This window comes from Balaenoptera acutorostrata, chromosome 3, assembly GCF_949987535.1.
Source record: "Balaenoptera acutorostrata chromosome 3, mBalAcu1.1, whole genome shotgun sequence".
Lineage (NCBI taxonomy): Eukaryota > Metazoa > Chordata > Mammalia > Artiodactyla > Balaenopteridae > Balaenoptera > Balaenoptera acutorostrata.
Window position 1 is genome coordinate 68,902,125 of NC_080066.1, and position 15,650 is coordinate 68,917,774.

The 15,650-nt window shown below is 40.7% G+C and overlaps 1 protein-coding gene across 1 annotated transcript; it reads right to left on the reverse strand.

Annotated features, from left to right (window-relative positions):
- Positions 1-560: 560 nt before the first annotated feature.
- On the reverse strand, positions 561-14,716 carry FEM1B (fem-1 homolog B). The gene is made up of 2 exons (XM_007197806.2): positions 13,823-14,716; positions 561-4,733 (listed from the first exon to the last, which is right to left on the reverse strand). The coding sequence occupies exons 1-2, from the start codon at positions 14,068-14,070 to the stop codon at positions 3,098-3,100; spliced, it is 1,884 nt and encodes a 627-aa protein (XP_007197868.1). The 5' UTR covers positions 14,071-14,716; the 3' UTR covers positions 561-3,097.
- Positions 14,717-15,650: the final 934 nt, after the last annotated feature.

The window sequence follows — 15,650 nt, forward strand, 5'->3', positions numbered from 1 at the left end:
ACAGCAAAGAACCTTTAGGTAGCTGGACTGTGGCCTACTAGAGAGCAATCCAGGGTAGACTGAAAACAATGTTGTGTCAGAGTTCTTATGTCAAAAATTTCCTTTCTGATCAGTTGAAGGATGGATTTGCTGCCCATTCCTTGACTTAAATAGTTACCTAAACTCAAGAGTTCAATTTTACCAACTCTTAAGTGCAAAACCCACCCAAGGTTTCACATGGTTTGCCCAGGCATTCATCCACTTGGGCCTCTAGTTAACTAAATGTATATGACAATTACTGAGCAAGACCAAGAAGTTTTGATTGAATTTGTAATGTTATCAAGGAAGACATACAATCTAAAGCATAATTCTACCAATAATAAACACAAAATGACAAAAGTGGCTAAAAAATGGCAACAGCCCAGAGTTCTCAGAGAGCTGAGATACAGAACTATCACCTTTCTTACTTATTTATTTTCTTAAAAAAACAAAACAAAACTTAAGTTTGGGAAGGGTTTGGCTAAACAGATTTTAAAATAATTCTACCAAAAAAAAACAAAAACAAAAAACCAGGCATGTAATCCCTTGTTTCAAGAATGGTTTTATACAGGTGTTTCACAATACGTATTTGGATTCGTTTGACAAGACAGAATTAGATCCTTAGCAATACAGTGCACAATGTACCGCTATACTATAGTTTAAAAAAAAAAATCTCGGTTACCATTAGCAAAGTTTAGTCCATTCCGCTGTCTTCAAATTCTTTCTCCAGCTTGTCAGCATTTCAGTCAGCAGTTTTACTCTCTCCAGCATTCAGTCCTCCCTTCTCAAAAACACTGAGTGTCATTAAATTTTGATGTCTGAATATGTTCAGGTAATCATTATCCTCGTTTTATAAGTAAGTAATATCTAAAATAGTTCTCGTCCTGGGTAGCCAAAGGGATGAAATGGTTTTTAAAACATGCAACATTATCTGATATTTTAAGTTTTGATGTTTAAAAATCATATGCATTAATAATGGAACCAAGTAAATACCAAGTATCATAGCTATTCCTCAGACTGTCAAATAAGCAGGCCTTGAAGTCTGAAAAATACAGGGTCTGATCTGAGCTGTGAAAAAGGCGTGATTCACTCACCTGGAGGATGAGCATTTTCTCTTTCAGGCCATGAGAGTTGCCAAGAGCAAGGTATAGTAGTTCCCTGATTCACACCAGGAAGATCAAGGCCAGTAATTTTCAAATTAGGGCTCATTCAAATACCTCCCTTTAGACCATCCTAAAAAACCTTCCTTGTAAAAATCTCAGGTTAGGAAAACAGAAATATATTACTATGACAGAATTTACCATCAAAACATTCCTAACTGAAGCAAGAAGACATGTGAGGTATAACTACAGCACAGTAAAATTATCTTGCGTTCTTGGGGGAAGAAGTTTTTAAAGTACCCCCATCCATTCCCTCCTATCCTCCAGAGTGTTTCATTTCATGGGGTATCTATTTTATTTAAGGCCCTAGGTGCTGATTTTGGCTTAGTCATTATGTTTTATACTGATCCGGCTGCAACCTTTTTCTTACACTTCACAAAGCAATATCCATACATAAAATGTTAATTGAAACCTTACCAGTGGTTTTTGTTGTTGTTTTTTTTAGTTTATATCTGATGTTGCTGCATCATTATAATGCTTTTCATTAAAGAAAAAAAGCTGCAGGTCTTCACTTACAGTACCATGCACTATGATAGCTAAGGCATTCATTTGGCACTAGAGAGAAAAATACAGATATAGCTAATTTTATTTTCTTTATCATTTTTAACATTGAAAGAAATAGGTGTGTACCCTTTACTTGAATTTCTGTGATGCTTAACAGATAATCACAGAATATTCTTTTAATTTGACAGTTTACAATGTTGCCATTAAAACAAAACAAACAAACAAAAAAAACCCATAAAGACCTCTGTACAGCCTGTCGGAATAAGCGACATTTTGTGGTTCCAAAATTTGCTGCCCTCAGGCAGAAATATCTTTCCAAATGGCATTGAGAATTATTTTTATTATCAAAAACATTGAATTTCCTATACCACACTAGTGATTTTTCTACTTGTCACAGACTGAATAAAGTAAAAAAATTAAAAATATCCCAGTTCCTTTTCATCTGTCATAAAAACCTTCTTAGGGAGGCACAAATAATGCCCTCTGGAAAAGTAGTTTCCAATTTTAAAAGATACAGCACAAGAGGAAAGGGAGAAGGGGACAAAAGAAGAACATATAACTATATTGTGACAATTTGTTTCCTAAGAGAGACACAGCATTCATAATTTTTACATGTCTGTGAGCTGAGTCAAATGCAGACTGCTGCAATTTAGATTAATTACATTAAAACAGAGACTTCCACACATTTTAGAATCCAAGCCCAAAGGCAAATAGTCCATCAATATTCTCTGAAAAGTTGCTTTAAGATTACTGCTGTGTGTGTACCAGCCAGCATAATTCAACAATTTCAATGGATTTAACTTCATAAATTTGTAACTATTATTAAGTTAGCACATTTTTCAGATTAATCTGCAGTTATATTTTTAAAAATCCTCCTGATGTTATGATGCGTTGATCTCTTCACATAAATAATGGAAGAGTGAAAACTACCTATAGCAGTTTGGTATGTGCAGAACATCTAGATATTCCATTACTTTTAATGTTCCTTTTTGTTGTTTTTCTTCATGAAATCCTCAAAACTGCTGCAGAGAATAACATGCTGACACAGGCTTAACAGAAATACTTTTCTAGGCAGTTTTTTTTAAACATTATCAACTTCAAATCATAAGGGCCCTTGTTACATAAACAAAATATTTTATATTCATTCCTTAAAAAAAAGAAAAATAGTTAAGTGACCAATATCCAAACACCTTAGATTATAGTTACACCTAAACAATGTGGTTTTGTTTAAAGTGTATTTGAAATCAGTAACCATATGAGGCAAGAAGACCAAATACAAAACTAAGGAAGGATGAGTAGGGAGGAAGGATAGTGAAAAGAAAAGCAGATTTTATGAACACATAATTCTATTGTCTGTGATTAAAGTCCTTTACTTTTTAGCACCACATTAAATGATTTTACATATATCCAGTCACTTAATGAAATCCAACAAACTCTTCAAGAGTTCTGGGGATCTGGTCTTGGTAGTTAATGTCATTAGCCCGAACTGCCCGGGCGGCCAGGCACTTGAGACTCATCTTCATTTGAGTTTTAAGTAGTATTTCTGATACCCCAGTTGTACTTTTGTCTAGCGGAGTCTTATTCTGTTTATTTGTCATGTCGGTGTGAGCGCCAGCTTCAACTAGGCTAATGATGATAGAGTGCAAGGTCAAAAAATCACTGATGGGCCTGTTGTACTGAACGATAATGTGAAGGGCACTGTTCCCTTCATTGTCCACAGCATTCACCTCGGCGCCACAGTCCAGCAGGAGCTTTGTGACAAGCGCGTTTGGAAAGCTGCAGACATCATTGGTGTGGAAATCATCAACTGGGGTATTCGAGTTGACAGCTAGATGCAGCAAGGTGAAACCTTCACGAGTTCTGGGATCAAGGTGAATCAGGTTGTAGATCTGCTTGTTAATTTTGCACTGATCTTCTTCACTGCACTGTGTCTTGGTGGAAATGCACACTAAATACAGAAAAGTATAGAGATTACATTCATAATTGTCCATAGCACTGTGGACGTCAGCATCTGGAATATTTTTTACTCTGTTCATACTTTGTTCTATTTCCAAAACACTGCATCTCAAAACACATTCTATGTCTGGGGCCTTCACAGTTTCATTCAAATGTATCATCTGTGAAAAAACTTGGGCAAATCGAAGAAGATCCTTATGGGTATTCCTGTTACCTTTCTGTCTGAGGTGCAGGGCATGAAGCCACAACTTGATACACTGTTCGAATTCCATGTTATCTGCATAAACAGCTCCCCTGTAAATGATGGGATGGGAAACATCAATGTTGTCGGCACCTAAAATCCGTTCCCGAACTATAAGGCCTTCCATATGAAGAGCATCTCTGTCTTGCCGAATGGATTCCAGTTCCTGAGGATTTCTACATTCAGTTCTATTCCCATAGGCATGGATTGGTGGGAGAACCTCTTTCTCAAGAATGTTATCGCCATCTTGAAACCTCTCCAACATAGCTAAATATAAATAGTGGTATGTCTTCATGATGTCATAGTTCTCACGGTCATTGGCAAAGGAGGCACCCAAGAGCTCCAAAGCTTCAATCCGACTTCTTCGGTCACAATCAGCATGAGAGAGCAACAGTTCGACAACATCAGCTTTACAGCTTTCAGCAGCTACTTTTAGTGGCGTCATGCCATGGCCGTTCACTACTATAGCAGCGCGCCATTTTATCAGCTCCTTCACGATATCTATGTGCCCAGCCTCAGCTGCAAAGTGCAGTGCTGTGGCCCCGCAGTGTGCTTTCGCATTTGGATCAGCACGTTGTTCTAACAGGTATCTGACTACATCAGTGTGTCCTTTATATGCTGCAATCATTAGGCAGGTGTTGTCATACTTGTTGGCAATGCTGATGTTGGCATTATTTTCAACCAAGTATTTCACAATGTCCAACCTGCCATCAAAGCATGCTGCCCGTAGGGGGGTTGAGTTAGTTACTGTGGTATGGTTCACGTTGGCTCCATGACTGACTAGAAGCTTAACAACTTCAAAATGTCCTGCCCCTGCTGCACACCAAAGAGCGGTGGCACCATCAATGACATACCTATTCATGAAAAGAACGAACAGTTAGAAAATGGAGGTCACCTGCCCTAACGTAAATTTAAAGGATGTATTCATTTACACTGACCCAAAACCTCAATCTGCAGAGCGTTAGTAAAGCATTAGTTTGGCTGAAAATAAAATCAGGTAATTTAAGTAAAGCACTTTGCATAGTACTTGTACCTAGTATGAGCTCAATAAATGTTAGCGACTGTTGTTATTACCAAAGTATAAAAACCTAAAAAAAGAAAAAAAAATGAATCACTGACTTGCTACTAGCAAAAGTAAATAAATTTCAGAAAACAGAGAGGAAATGTATGGAGGTTTGTAACTTCTTGACCACCAAGCTGATTCACTGGCTCTCAGGAGCACAGCATGTTCCTCCCTCCCAGCACCCCCTAGGTACCACAGTTTCATTCAGTACATCAGTGAGAAAGCCACCCCAATCTCTGCATTAACATTGTGTTAGAAACTGCTTTAGGAAGAAAAGTATTTAAGCAGATAATTTTTCCCTAAGATTATCTAAGCTAATAAGTATTATACTCTACTACAGCAATGAGAAAGAAACAATTAGTGCCCCAACATGAATGGTACAACCTTGTAACACAGGTCAAATTCTATCTCCCTTGAAGTGAAAAAGAGTAAAATCCGCCTGGTATAATATAAATATCATAGTTTAACCGCAATTATCAACACCATCTATCACTTCTGAAAATAAAAGACGCACTTTATAAACATGCAAGCAATTACTTCTTCAGTTTCAAATAATGACGCAAAATGTTTATAAGCAAAAGCATTCCCAGTAACAGCTACCTATGGGGTTACCTATGGGGGAGGGTGTAGGATTGACTCAGATGAGGCTTAAAGCTACTAGAAATGTCCTATATTTTGATCTGGGTAGTAGCTACATGGGTGGACATTTAGGGGAAAAAACTCATCAAACTGTACATGACAGATGTGTACATTTTACTGTATGAAAGACGTACCTCAAAATAAATTTGAAGACTTCTGAAGTTTCTTTTTAAAATTTCATTTTTTTAATGTCATTTAATTGTTAACTGATTTTTTAAACTAAAGAATGAATCAGGAAAATAAGACATTACATCAGTTGAAATGTTTTAGTGGTTGCCAACTGTACCTTTTGCAAACAATTCAGTTTAATTAAAACTCACTTATTACATTTTTATTGTCATGATTATAAACACAAAGTTCAAAACAAGTTTTCTTTCGCTGTCAAAAAAATACAATTTACAACAGCATCAGAAAATACCAATATCTGATAGTAAATCTAATGAAAAATGTACAAGACTTCTACATTGAAAATTACAAAACATTCCTGAGATAAAGACCTAAAGAAATGGAGAGATATTCCATGTTTATTGTTTAGGAGATTCAATAATGTTAAGATGCCAGTTCTCCCCCAAAATAATCTACAGATTCAATGCAATCCAAATCAAAATCCCAGCAGGGATGTGTGTGTGCGCACATGCACAAATGTGTGCATGCATCCACATATGTGTAGATATTGACAAGCCAATTCTAAAATGTATATAGAAATGCAAAGGGGGGCTTCCCTGGTGGCGCAGTGGTTAAGAATCCGCCCGCCAATGCAGGGGACACGGGTTCGAGCCCTGGTCCGGGAAGATCCCACATGCCGCGGAGCAGCTAAGGCCGTGCACCACAACTACTGAGCCTGCGCTCTACAGCTTGCGAGCCACAACTGCTGAGCCTACGCACCACAACTACTGAACTGAAGCCTGTGTGCCTAGAGCCTGTGCTCCGCAACAAGAGAAGCCACCGCAATAAGAAGCCCGCATGCCGCAACCAAGAGTAGCCCCTGCTCGCCGCAACTAGAGAAAGCCCACACGCAGCAACGAAGACCCAACACAGCCAAACATAAATTAATTTTTTAAAAAAATGCAAAGGACCTAGAACAACCAAGATAACCTTGAAAGAAAAATAAAGTTGGAGGACAAAATATAGTAATTAGGATAGTGTGTCAGTGGCACAAGGATAGATAAATATATCGATAGAAAACAACAACAACCCAAAAAGAAAAAAAAAAAAAACCCTCCAGAAATAGATTCACACATACAGGATCAGAGATTAATGACAAAAGCTCCAATGAAATTCAGGTAGAAATTATGTTCTTTTTAATAAATAGTGAAGAAGCAGCTACTAGATATCTGTTTGGAAAAAAATTAACCTTGACTGTACGCACAAAAATTTGAGAAGTGGTGTAGACCTATAATATGCAAAGCAAAACAATAAATGCTTCTAAAAAAAATAGACTATCTTCATGACCTTGGAGTTGATGATGATTTCTTAAACATAATTCAAAAAAAGCACTAACCATAAAAGAAAAAAATTGATTAGACTTCAGTAAGATTAAAAACTTCTTTTCATCAACAGACACTGTGAAGAAAGTGAACAGGCAATCCACTCACTGGCAGAAGACATCTGCAATCGATTTATATGACAAATCACTAAAAAGGCAAACAAGTCAATTTAAAAAATGGGTGAAAAGATTGAACAAGTATACTTCAAAAGTATATATTCAGATAACCAATAAACATATGAAAAGATGTTCAAGATAATTACTCTCACCAGGGAAATGCAAATTAAAACCAGGAGTTACCAATACACACTCACCAAAATAGCTGAAATAAATAATACTGACATGACAATACTAAGTATCCGCCAGGATGTGAAACAACTCAAACTCTCATTGCTGATGGAAATTGCTAGTGGGAATGTACAATAATTTGGTTCAACCACTTTGGTGGTTGGCTGACAATAACTATTAAAGTTAAACATACACCAACCTATGACCCAGCAGTTCCACCCCTTGGTGTATACTGAAGAGAAATGAACGCAAATGTCCACCAGAAGGCATACACAAAAATGTTCACAGCGGCTTTATTCATAGTAGTCAAACGCTAGAAACAACCAAAATATCCGTCAACAGGATAAACTGCCATATATTCATATAATGGAATACTACAAAGCATTTAAAAAATAAAAAAACTACTGATACATGCAACTCCATGGATGAATCTCACAGATATTGTGTTAAGCAAAAAGAAGTCAGACAGAAAAGAGTACACTGTATGACTCCATTTATAGGAAGTTCAAGTATAGACAGAACTAATCTATGGTGATAGAAGTCACAATAATCATAACTTCTGGGAGGGGAAAGGAGGGGAATTGACTGAGAAAGGGCACAATGGAAACTTTTAGAGTGACATCAATGTTCTGCATATTGATCTAGAAGGTGATTATATGGATGTAAAAAAATTAAAATTTTATAACATTGTACGCTTAAGATTTATGCACCTTACTTGATGTTATTATATCTTAACTAAAAATAGATATAATTAAAAAACAAAAACAAAAAAGAGGCACTACATTACTACTATAATTTAACTTCTAAATCAATTTAAAGAAAAAGTTTAAATAAACACAAATAGCTCATAAATAATTTCCATGTGCCAAGTACTGTATTAAGTGCTTAATATACAGTATATCTTATTTAATTCTCATAATAACCTTCTCCCAATAATCCTATAAGGTAGATAATATTATTACGCCCATTTTAAAGACATATAACTAAAAGGCTTACATGAGATGAAAAATACAAAAGTACTTTGGAAACTATATAATGCATCAAATGTAAGGAAACATAATACATGTCATTGTTCAAACATGTTTCAATTTAAAAAGCTTTTTTTTAAAACTTCTTAATATAATCTATCCAAAAAATCAATACATAGTTAACATATAGTTATATTTACATAGTTACAAAGTTTCCTTGCACGCCTTAAAAATATTAAATTGTTATATGCCAGGAACATGAACATAAACTAAGTAAAAACTCAAGAAATGTTACATTAAAATAGGCATTCACATACATTATCTTTAAGTCTTGCAATAACCATACAAGATAAATAGGACCCCCATTTTAAAGATGGAAAAAAAAGAGACAAAAGTGAATAAAATTTTTTTCTGGCCTCAAATTTCCCAGAACTAATGACATGAGTAAAAATTAAATTACAAGTATATACTTCACTTGGTTTTTATAATCGTTTAATACTTTTCCTGGTGTAATCTAATAATTTCCATTTTCCCTATGGTGATGTGACCGGAGCCTAAAAAAAGTTTCAATTATCTATTTTTATTGAGACAATTAAAATTTTTTAAATAGTTTATGACAAAACATATTCACTGTAGAATGTGTTACAGAATGACTAATCCTTCAGAAACATTTGCCTTAGTGATTTTTAAATTTCTACTTCTAAATAAAAACATTAAACATATTAAAGGGAATTATAATCCTAACATCTATGACATTTTTTGTCCATAAAATACAGCTAAAATTATAGCCATATACTGCCTCAAAACAAAATGCCAAACACATTTATAACAAAATGAACAGAAAATAAATAAAAATATAATCAAATTAATGCAATATTTACTTAATGCCTATGGGAGAAGCACTATAAAACAATGATCTTTCTAGATTGAGTCTAAAATTGCAATGCAAACTATCTATTATGTATTTCATATTAAAAATCAAGAAACTTGGGACTTCCCTGGTAACGCAGTGGGTAAGAATCCACCCGCCAACGCAGGGGGCACCAGTTCGATCCCTGGTCCGGAGAAGATCCCACATGCCGCAGAGCAACTAAGCCCGTGCGCCACAACTACTGAGCCTGCGCTCTAGAGCCTGCAAGCCACAACTACGGAGCCCATGTACTGCAACTACTGAAGCCTGCGCACCTAGAGCTCATGCTCTGCAACAAGAAGCCACCGCAATGAGAAGCACACGCACCACAACGAAGAGTAGCCCAGGCTCACCGCAACTAGAGAAAGCCCGCGCAAGCAACAAAGACTCAACACAGCCAAAAAAAAAAAAAAAAAAAAAAAAAATCAAGAAACTTTAATCTGATATTCACCTTTTAAACAAAATGTATGCATCAGATGATGGAAACATTTCACAATAAAAGATAACATTTCTGATCACAAAACTAAACTCATGTATTTCCTGGTTCAATCTGAAATAAAAATGTCTGGTTCAAGCATTTGAAATAGAAATAAAAATTCATTAAATGTAAATGATCAGCACTTTATTTTAACCAAAGTCCTTAAAATCATTTATTAGATCATATGTAGTTCCTTGAAATATACAGTGGAAATGACTTTCTAAAAGAAGCCAAATGACGCTGTGCCCCTTACGCCTTTCCTCTACCTGGACATTTATTAGAAGTATTAGTACTAGCACTGACTTTAAAAGAGCACTCAACAAAAAGCCTCAGAATTCCCAGATGTCCTGTTCTCCTTCCCATCCATGTCAGCAAACTTCTTCTAGGACAAGAGTTCCCCACAAACTCTGGCACACAGCAGTCAGGCCCTCAGAACTCAAACAAGCACAGTACTCCAAGGTCACATGACACCTCCCCTTTGTTCTGTTCCATTTCTATAACATTCTTAACAGCGTCCCATACTCCAACTAAAGGTTCTTCTTTCATTCCCATTCATGTAATTTTTCTTTTTTTTTTTTTACATTTATTTATTTATTATTATTTTTGGCTGCGTTGGGTCTTCACTGCTGCGCGCAGGCTTTCTCTAGTTGTGGTGAGCGGGGGCTACTCTTGTTGCGGTGCGTGGGCTTCTCATTGCGGTGGCTTCTCTTGTTGCGGAGCACGGGCTTTAGGTGCGCGGGCTTCAGTAGTTGTGGCTCGAGGGCTCTAGAGCGCAGGCTCAGTAGTTGTGGCGCATGGTCTTAGTTGCTGCGCGGCATGTGGGATCTTCCCAGATCAGGGATTGAACCTGTGTCCCCTGCATTGGCAGGCGGGTTCTTAACCACTGCGCCACCAGGGAAGTCCCAATTTTTCTTCTTATCCACTCATCTATGTCAATTTTGGTCGTTACACAGTAAGCCATAAATAAAATAATCTCAAATGTTACTCCAAAAAATAAGTACAAGGACTCAAATATCAGCATCGGGCTTCATCTAGGTGGGTGGCACCGTCCCCCTTTTGAGGCTCTATTATGAATCTACTTTAGTTTCCTAAGGTATTATAGATGTTTTTAGGCCGAGTATAGGCTTTTTAAAATAAGTTATTTTAACGTCTATGTGTGTGTGTGTCTCTCTCTATCCCTCTCTTTCTCTCTCTCTCTCTCTCTCTCTCACACACACACGCACGCGCAGAGTACCATATCAAACCCCATAATTACACAGATACTGTTGCTTAGGATGAAGCTAAGAAGTGAGACTTTTTTTTAATATTAGGCAAATAACAGGATAGGTGGTGAACGATTTGGCAAAAAATTGTGAAGATGGTACATAAATTACTGAAAATTAGGAAACACTGATCTACTTCAGCCCACAAAGACCCTGTTTGTCCCTATCTGGCCATGGGTCTTAAGTACCAATGGAATCTAAAGAAGGGGGGGTTGGCTAAGTACCTCTCAAAAGCCAGTCCCTGAGGGGTGAGTGAGCTTCATATTATTAACACCTCACTCAGACGAACATTTTCACACTGTCTGGAATGAATGTAAAGTGAAATCATGACATTTGCAAGTAACACTCTCTTCATCTATTTCTGAAATGCCTAAATGACTGGAACAAACTGCAAAATAATCTCACAGAGTGGTGTGAGTGGGCAGAAAGGTGGCCATGAATTTCAATTCTTCTCTTTTGTTAATCTGTAAGCTCCTCGAAAGTAGAAACTTTACATTTTCTTCTACATCTTCCACATTAGCTGTGTGGCACAGGGCTAGGCCCATCATAGGCATTTAATAAGTTAAAAAACTAAACTAAACTACTTTGACAGAGCAGCTAATAAATCCATAACTGTAATAATCCATAAACAAAAAAAAGATTGAAGAAGGCTCACAAAATCTCAAATGACAGAAATCTTTGCAATTCCAGTCTCACCAGTCTGACTCTTGATATTTTACACAAGGATCATCAAAATCTGGCCTCCACCTCACTCTAGTCTCCCACAATCTCTTTCTTAATTTCCCAGGCTTGAACCCCTTCCTGAAACTGCACTGAAACACTTGTCATTGCAAGAGCACCATGCTGCCATCCCTCTTCTTCACTTTCTACTATCCTTTAAGACTGAGCTCAAATATCACCTCGGCTGATTCTCCCAGGCAAAGCTGAGCCCTTCCTCTCCCTGTGTTCCCTCAGTAGTCCAAAAGATTTCTATAACCCTAAATGGCATGGCATCGACAATTACTCATTTTCATCAATTTCTCACCTCTGCCATACACCACGCCCCACCTCCAGCCCCCGCCCAGGGCACCAGACTGTCTTCCTCTGCAGTGGGAACAGTATGTCATTCATCTCTGCGAACCCAATCCCTACTACAGAGCCTGGCACACAGTAGGTGTTAAAAATATGTTTGCTTATTGAACCCCTTAATTTCACTGGCCAGTGCAAAATACTGGGCAAGGTAAGCCACTACACAGGCTCAATGTGCTACATTCCTAGCTATTTCAGGTTCTCTTAATTGCCACCTCAAAACACCTTTCTCTTTGATGGTTAAGAAAGATAAGCAAAGCCTTTCCAAATGCTTTAGAAAACTAGATTTTCTCGCCACTATTCTCTCCTAATCAAAACAGGCCTCAGCAAGCTCCTTAGCAGCAGTGTAACCCAGTAGCTGTTACTGCAGAGATTCATATCTCAATGGATGCTTGTGCCTATACAACTGGAATGGTGCTGGAAGTTCGGGGGTCATCCTACTTCACTCCTCCTCTGCGTATAGGAAAGGCTGTGGGAACGCAGGGAGTTACAGAAAGGACACAGAAGCTAGTAAAAGAAAACGAACAAGAACCAGGTTGCCATATTTGGTTAATATGAAAAAGACCATCTCCTTAACGTCTAGAGAGGTGGTACCAGAGGTTAGCCACCACCCGTGGGCTATCATTTCAGTAAAATGTAATACCTTGAAATATTTTCCTCTCATCTAAAACAGAAGAAAAAGCTCTTATTATTTCAACCTACAAAAAGAATCAACCAAAACTCAACAATGCCCTAGTCATCTTCAAGAGGAATTGTTTTTTCCATCAGGTTTTAACCAAGGAGTTTTCAATCACCAAAACTAAAGATACGTATCTTTATGCTAGGACCACATCTATCTCAAAAGAAGAAAATGCTAGAATAGCTTATGTACTGGCACAAGTCAACAGAAACAAAAACAATTAATGCATCTTCATGCAGTTGTAATCTGTAAAACAGGTTATAACCATCCAGCACAGAAAAGATAACGTCAAACCTGACAATTCTGCATTCAACTCTGTCATACCCAAAAATATGTACAATTAAACCTAAAGGGCCAGTTTTAACTCTGACAATATGAATTTTTGAACTCCCCACCTGGAATAACAGTATATCATCAAGCTTCCCCACAACATCACAGAATAACATGTAATTTAACAATGGCATCATCTCGTCCTACACCAGGTCCGGTGCCATCTTCGCAGCCAACATATCTACCCCCAGCAATGTGTAAGAGTCAGAATCATGTCTTGGGAAGCCTGGCTGCTTGACAGCCCCTCAAGAGGCTGCAACTGCTGCTGGTTCTAGGGGCTTATTTTTACATTAAGGTCCCACAACCCACTACGGGGCTTTATCGGACACTCACGTGAAGGGGTAAAAAATGGGTGGCCAAATAACTCACCAAACAGAGGTCTTCAACGTTAATTGCTGACCTCGTTAATTTCTGATCTCGGTTACAACCCCAGTACTGATAAAGGGAAAGCCTGAAAAGGCGGCTACCTCCTCCATACTGCTTCTTCACAAACTATCTAGTAAAGAATACAGAATACCTATTAGGTATCAAGACAGAGGATGTGGCTATTTACCTATAGAGGGAATAAGGGGTAGGGGCCAATGAGGATGAGCAGCAAAACATGGGATGGAGTATTCGCCCCAGAAGATGAAGTGGGCATTAATGAGGCAAGTCAGGAGGTACAAAATGGGAGAAGTGATACCTCCACGAAGCGAGAGAGAGGGAGGGGAAGACCCATAAAGTGGTGGGTCCGCGCGCGTTAGAGAGGAGGCTGGAGTTGGGATGTACCTACCCGTCGAAGCGGACAGTGCCAGTCTGCTGAGTCTGCACCCGGTAATGTTCTAACAGCAAGCGCACCACCTTGGCGTGCCCATTGCGGGCTGCGATGATGAGGGGTGTGGAGCGCTGCCCTCCCTGCTGGCTGACATAGCCAAGCAGATAGCGGATGTCGCTTTCAGACCGGTTGAGAAGCAAGGCGGCCAGAGTCAGCACCTTGCCCTCGCTGGCCGCCTTGTATACATAGCCAGCCAGGCCCTCCATGGCCGCTGCCAACTCCAACACCCGTTTGGTCGCCACCGCTGCTGCTGCCTTGCGCCCCTGGAGGCCGCGTTCGCCAGCGCTTCAAACCTGGGCCCTCACAGCCCATTCAACAGGGCGCCGCCGCCGCCGCCGCCGCGCCCAGGCAGCAGCGCGGCCAGGGGAGGGCGGAGACGCAGAGGTGGCCGAATGCCGCGGGGGGCAGGTCAGCGATCCAGGCCGGGCAGGGAGGAGGACGGTCAGGGCCGCCCCCAAGGCCCCAGACGCCGGCCCTGGGCCGAGGGGATCTCCATGGTGGCCTGGCCTCAGGCTGGACCCCTCCTTCCTGCGGGCTGCGACAGGCGCGTGCCCGAGCTACGGGTCGCCGGCGAAGTCCCAAGAGGGCCGCGCGCGCCCTGGATGGCGAATGATGGCCGCGCTTCACCCGACCCAGCCCGCCGGGCCTAGGGCCTGAAACTGCTTCTGCCTCCGCCTCCGCTCTGCGTCCTCCCCAGCTGGAGGAAACCTGCAGGCCCTCGCCCACTGGAGCTCAGAAGAGCCAGACGCTGCCGATAGCTTCAGAGGTCCACGCCTGGGGAGGCCCCCAGAGAGAGGCGGAACGCTGCGGCCACAGCAACCCCTGGGCTCTGGACGGGGAGGAAGGCGGGCCTCTGCAGACAGGGCTGCGACGGGGAGGGTGCGAGCGGGGGACGGTTAAGTGGGGTGTCTCTTCCAAAGCAGACCGGCCGGCGAACCAGGCCCGATGAAGAAAGGTTCTGCTGCGCGACGGCGGCCCATCCCCAATTCGGCTCGGGATGTCCTCATTGCCCTTGATGCCTGGCGCTTCCAACTCGCCCCCACTAGGCCCTGCGGGTCCCTAGCCAGGGAGTGGGACAGAGTGAAGGCGCTGAACCGTTACTGCCGGTGGGTTTTGGGGCCCGCCCCGTTTTACCGTAGACATTGCGTGGCTCTTCTCAGCCCCTGTTTGGGGGCCCGGGGAGGGGGGTGCGCGCACCCGGCGGGGTCTGTTTTGAGAACAGGGCGGCGTCTCTGAGCCCCCGAAATGTGGGAGGACTTTGAGGGTCTGCACGAGGCTCTGAGAAGGAACTGGAAGTCCGGCCTGCCCTCCCTGGAGAGGAGGATTAAGTGCGTGAGAAAGGTCGGGAGAGATGGGGAACTGTGGAAAGGGGCGAGGTACCCTGGGAAGGAAGACGAAGTCTGTGTTCGGACAGACCAGGACTCTAATCCTGAATCTGACGGGACCTTCGGTTTTCTCACAGACCTCACCAGATTGTTAGGATTTGAAAAGATCATTCATCCAAGGAGTATTAGAGATCTACTATGTGCCAGGCTCTGCTTGGCCCTAGGGATTCAGTGATAGACCAGATAGACACAGTGCCCCTTCAGGGACTGTGTTGTTGCGGGGAAAACAGACAATAAACAAGTAAACAAATGATAGACAAGACTGGCTGAGTTAGTATCATTACCATTTGCTATGAAGCAAATGAAATAGAGTGATGGGGGGTGGGAGGCAGAGCTAATTTAGTTTGGGCGGTCAGACAAGACCTCCATGACAGGTAAGGAGAACAGGTGGTATTCTGGGC

What these genes read in the sequence shown, in the direction of transcription:
- FEM1B (XM_007197806.2), bottom strand. Translation starts at nt 14,070, where the DNA reads ATGGAGGGCCTGGCTGGCTATGTATACAAGGCGGCCAGCGAGGGCAAG. An exon ending in GGCACTGTCCGCTTCGACGG is followed by an intron (nt 4,734 to 13,822) that starts GTAGGTACATCC and finishes TTTCATGAATAG; the next exon opens with GTATGTCATTGATGGTGCCA.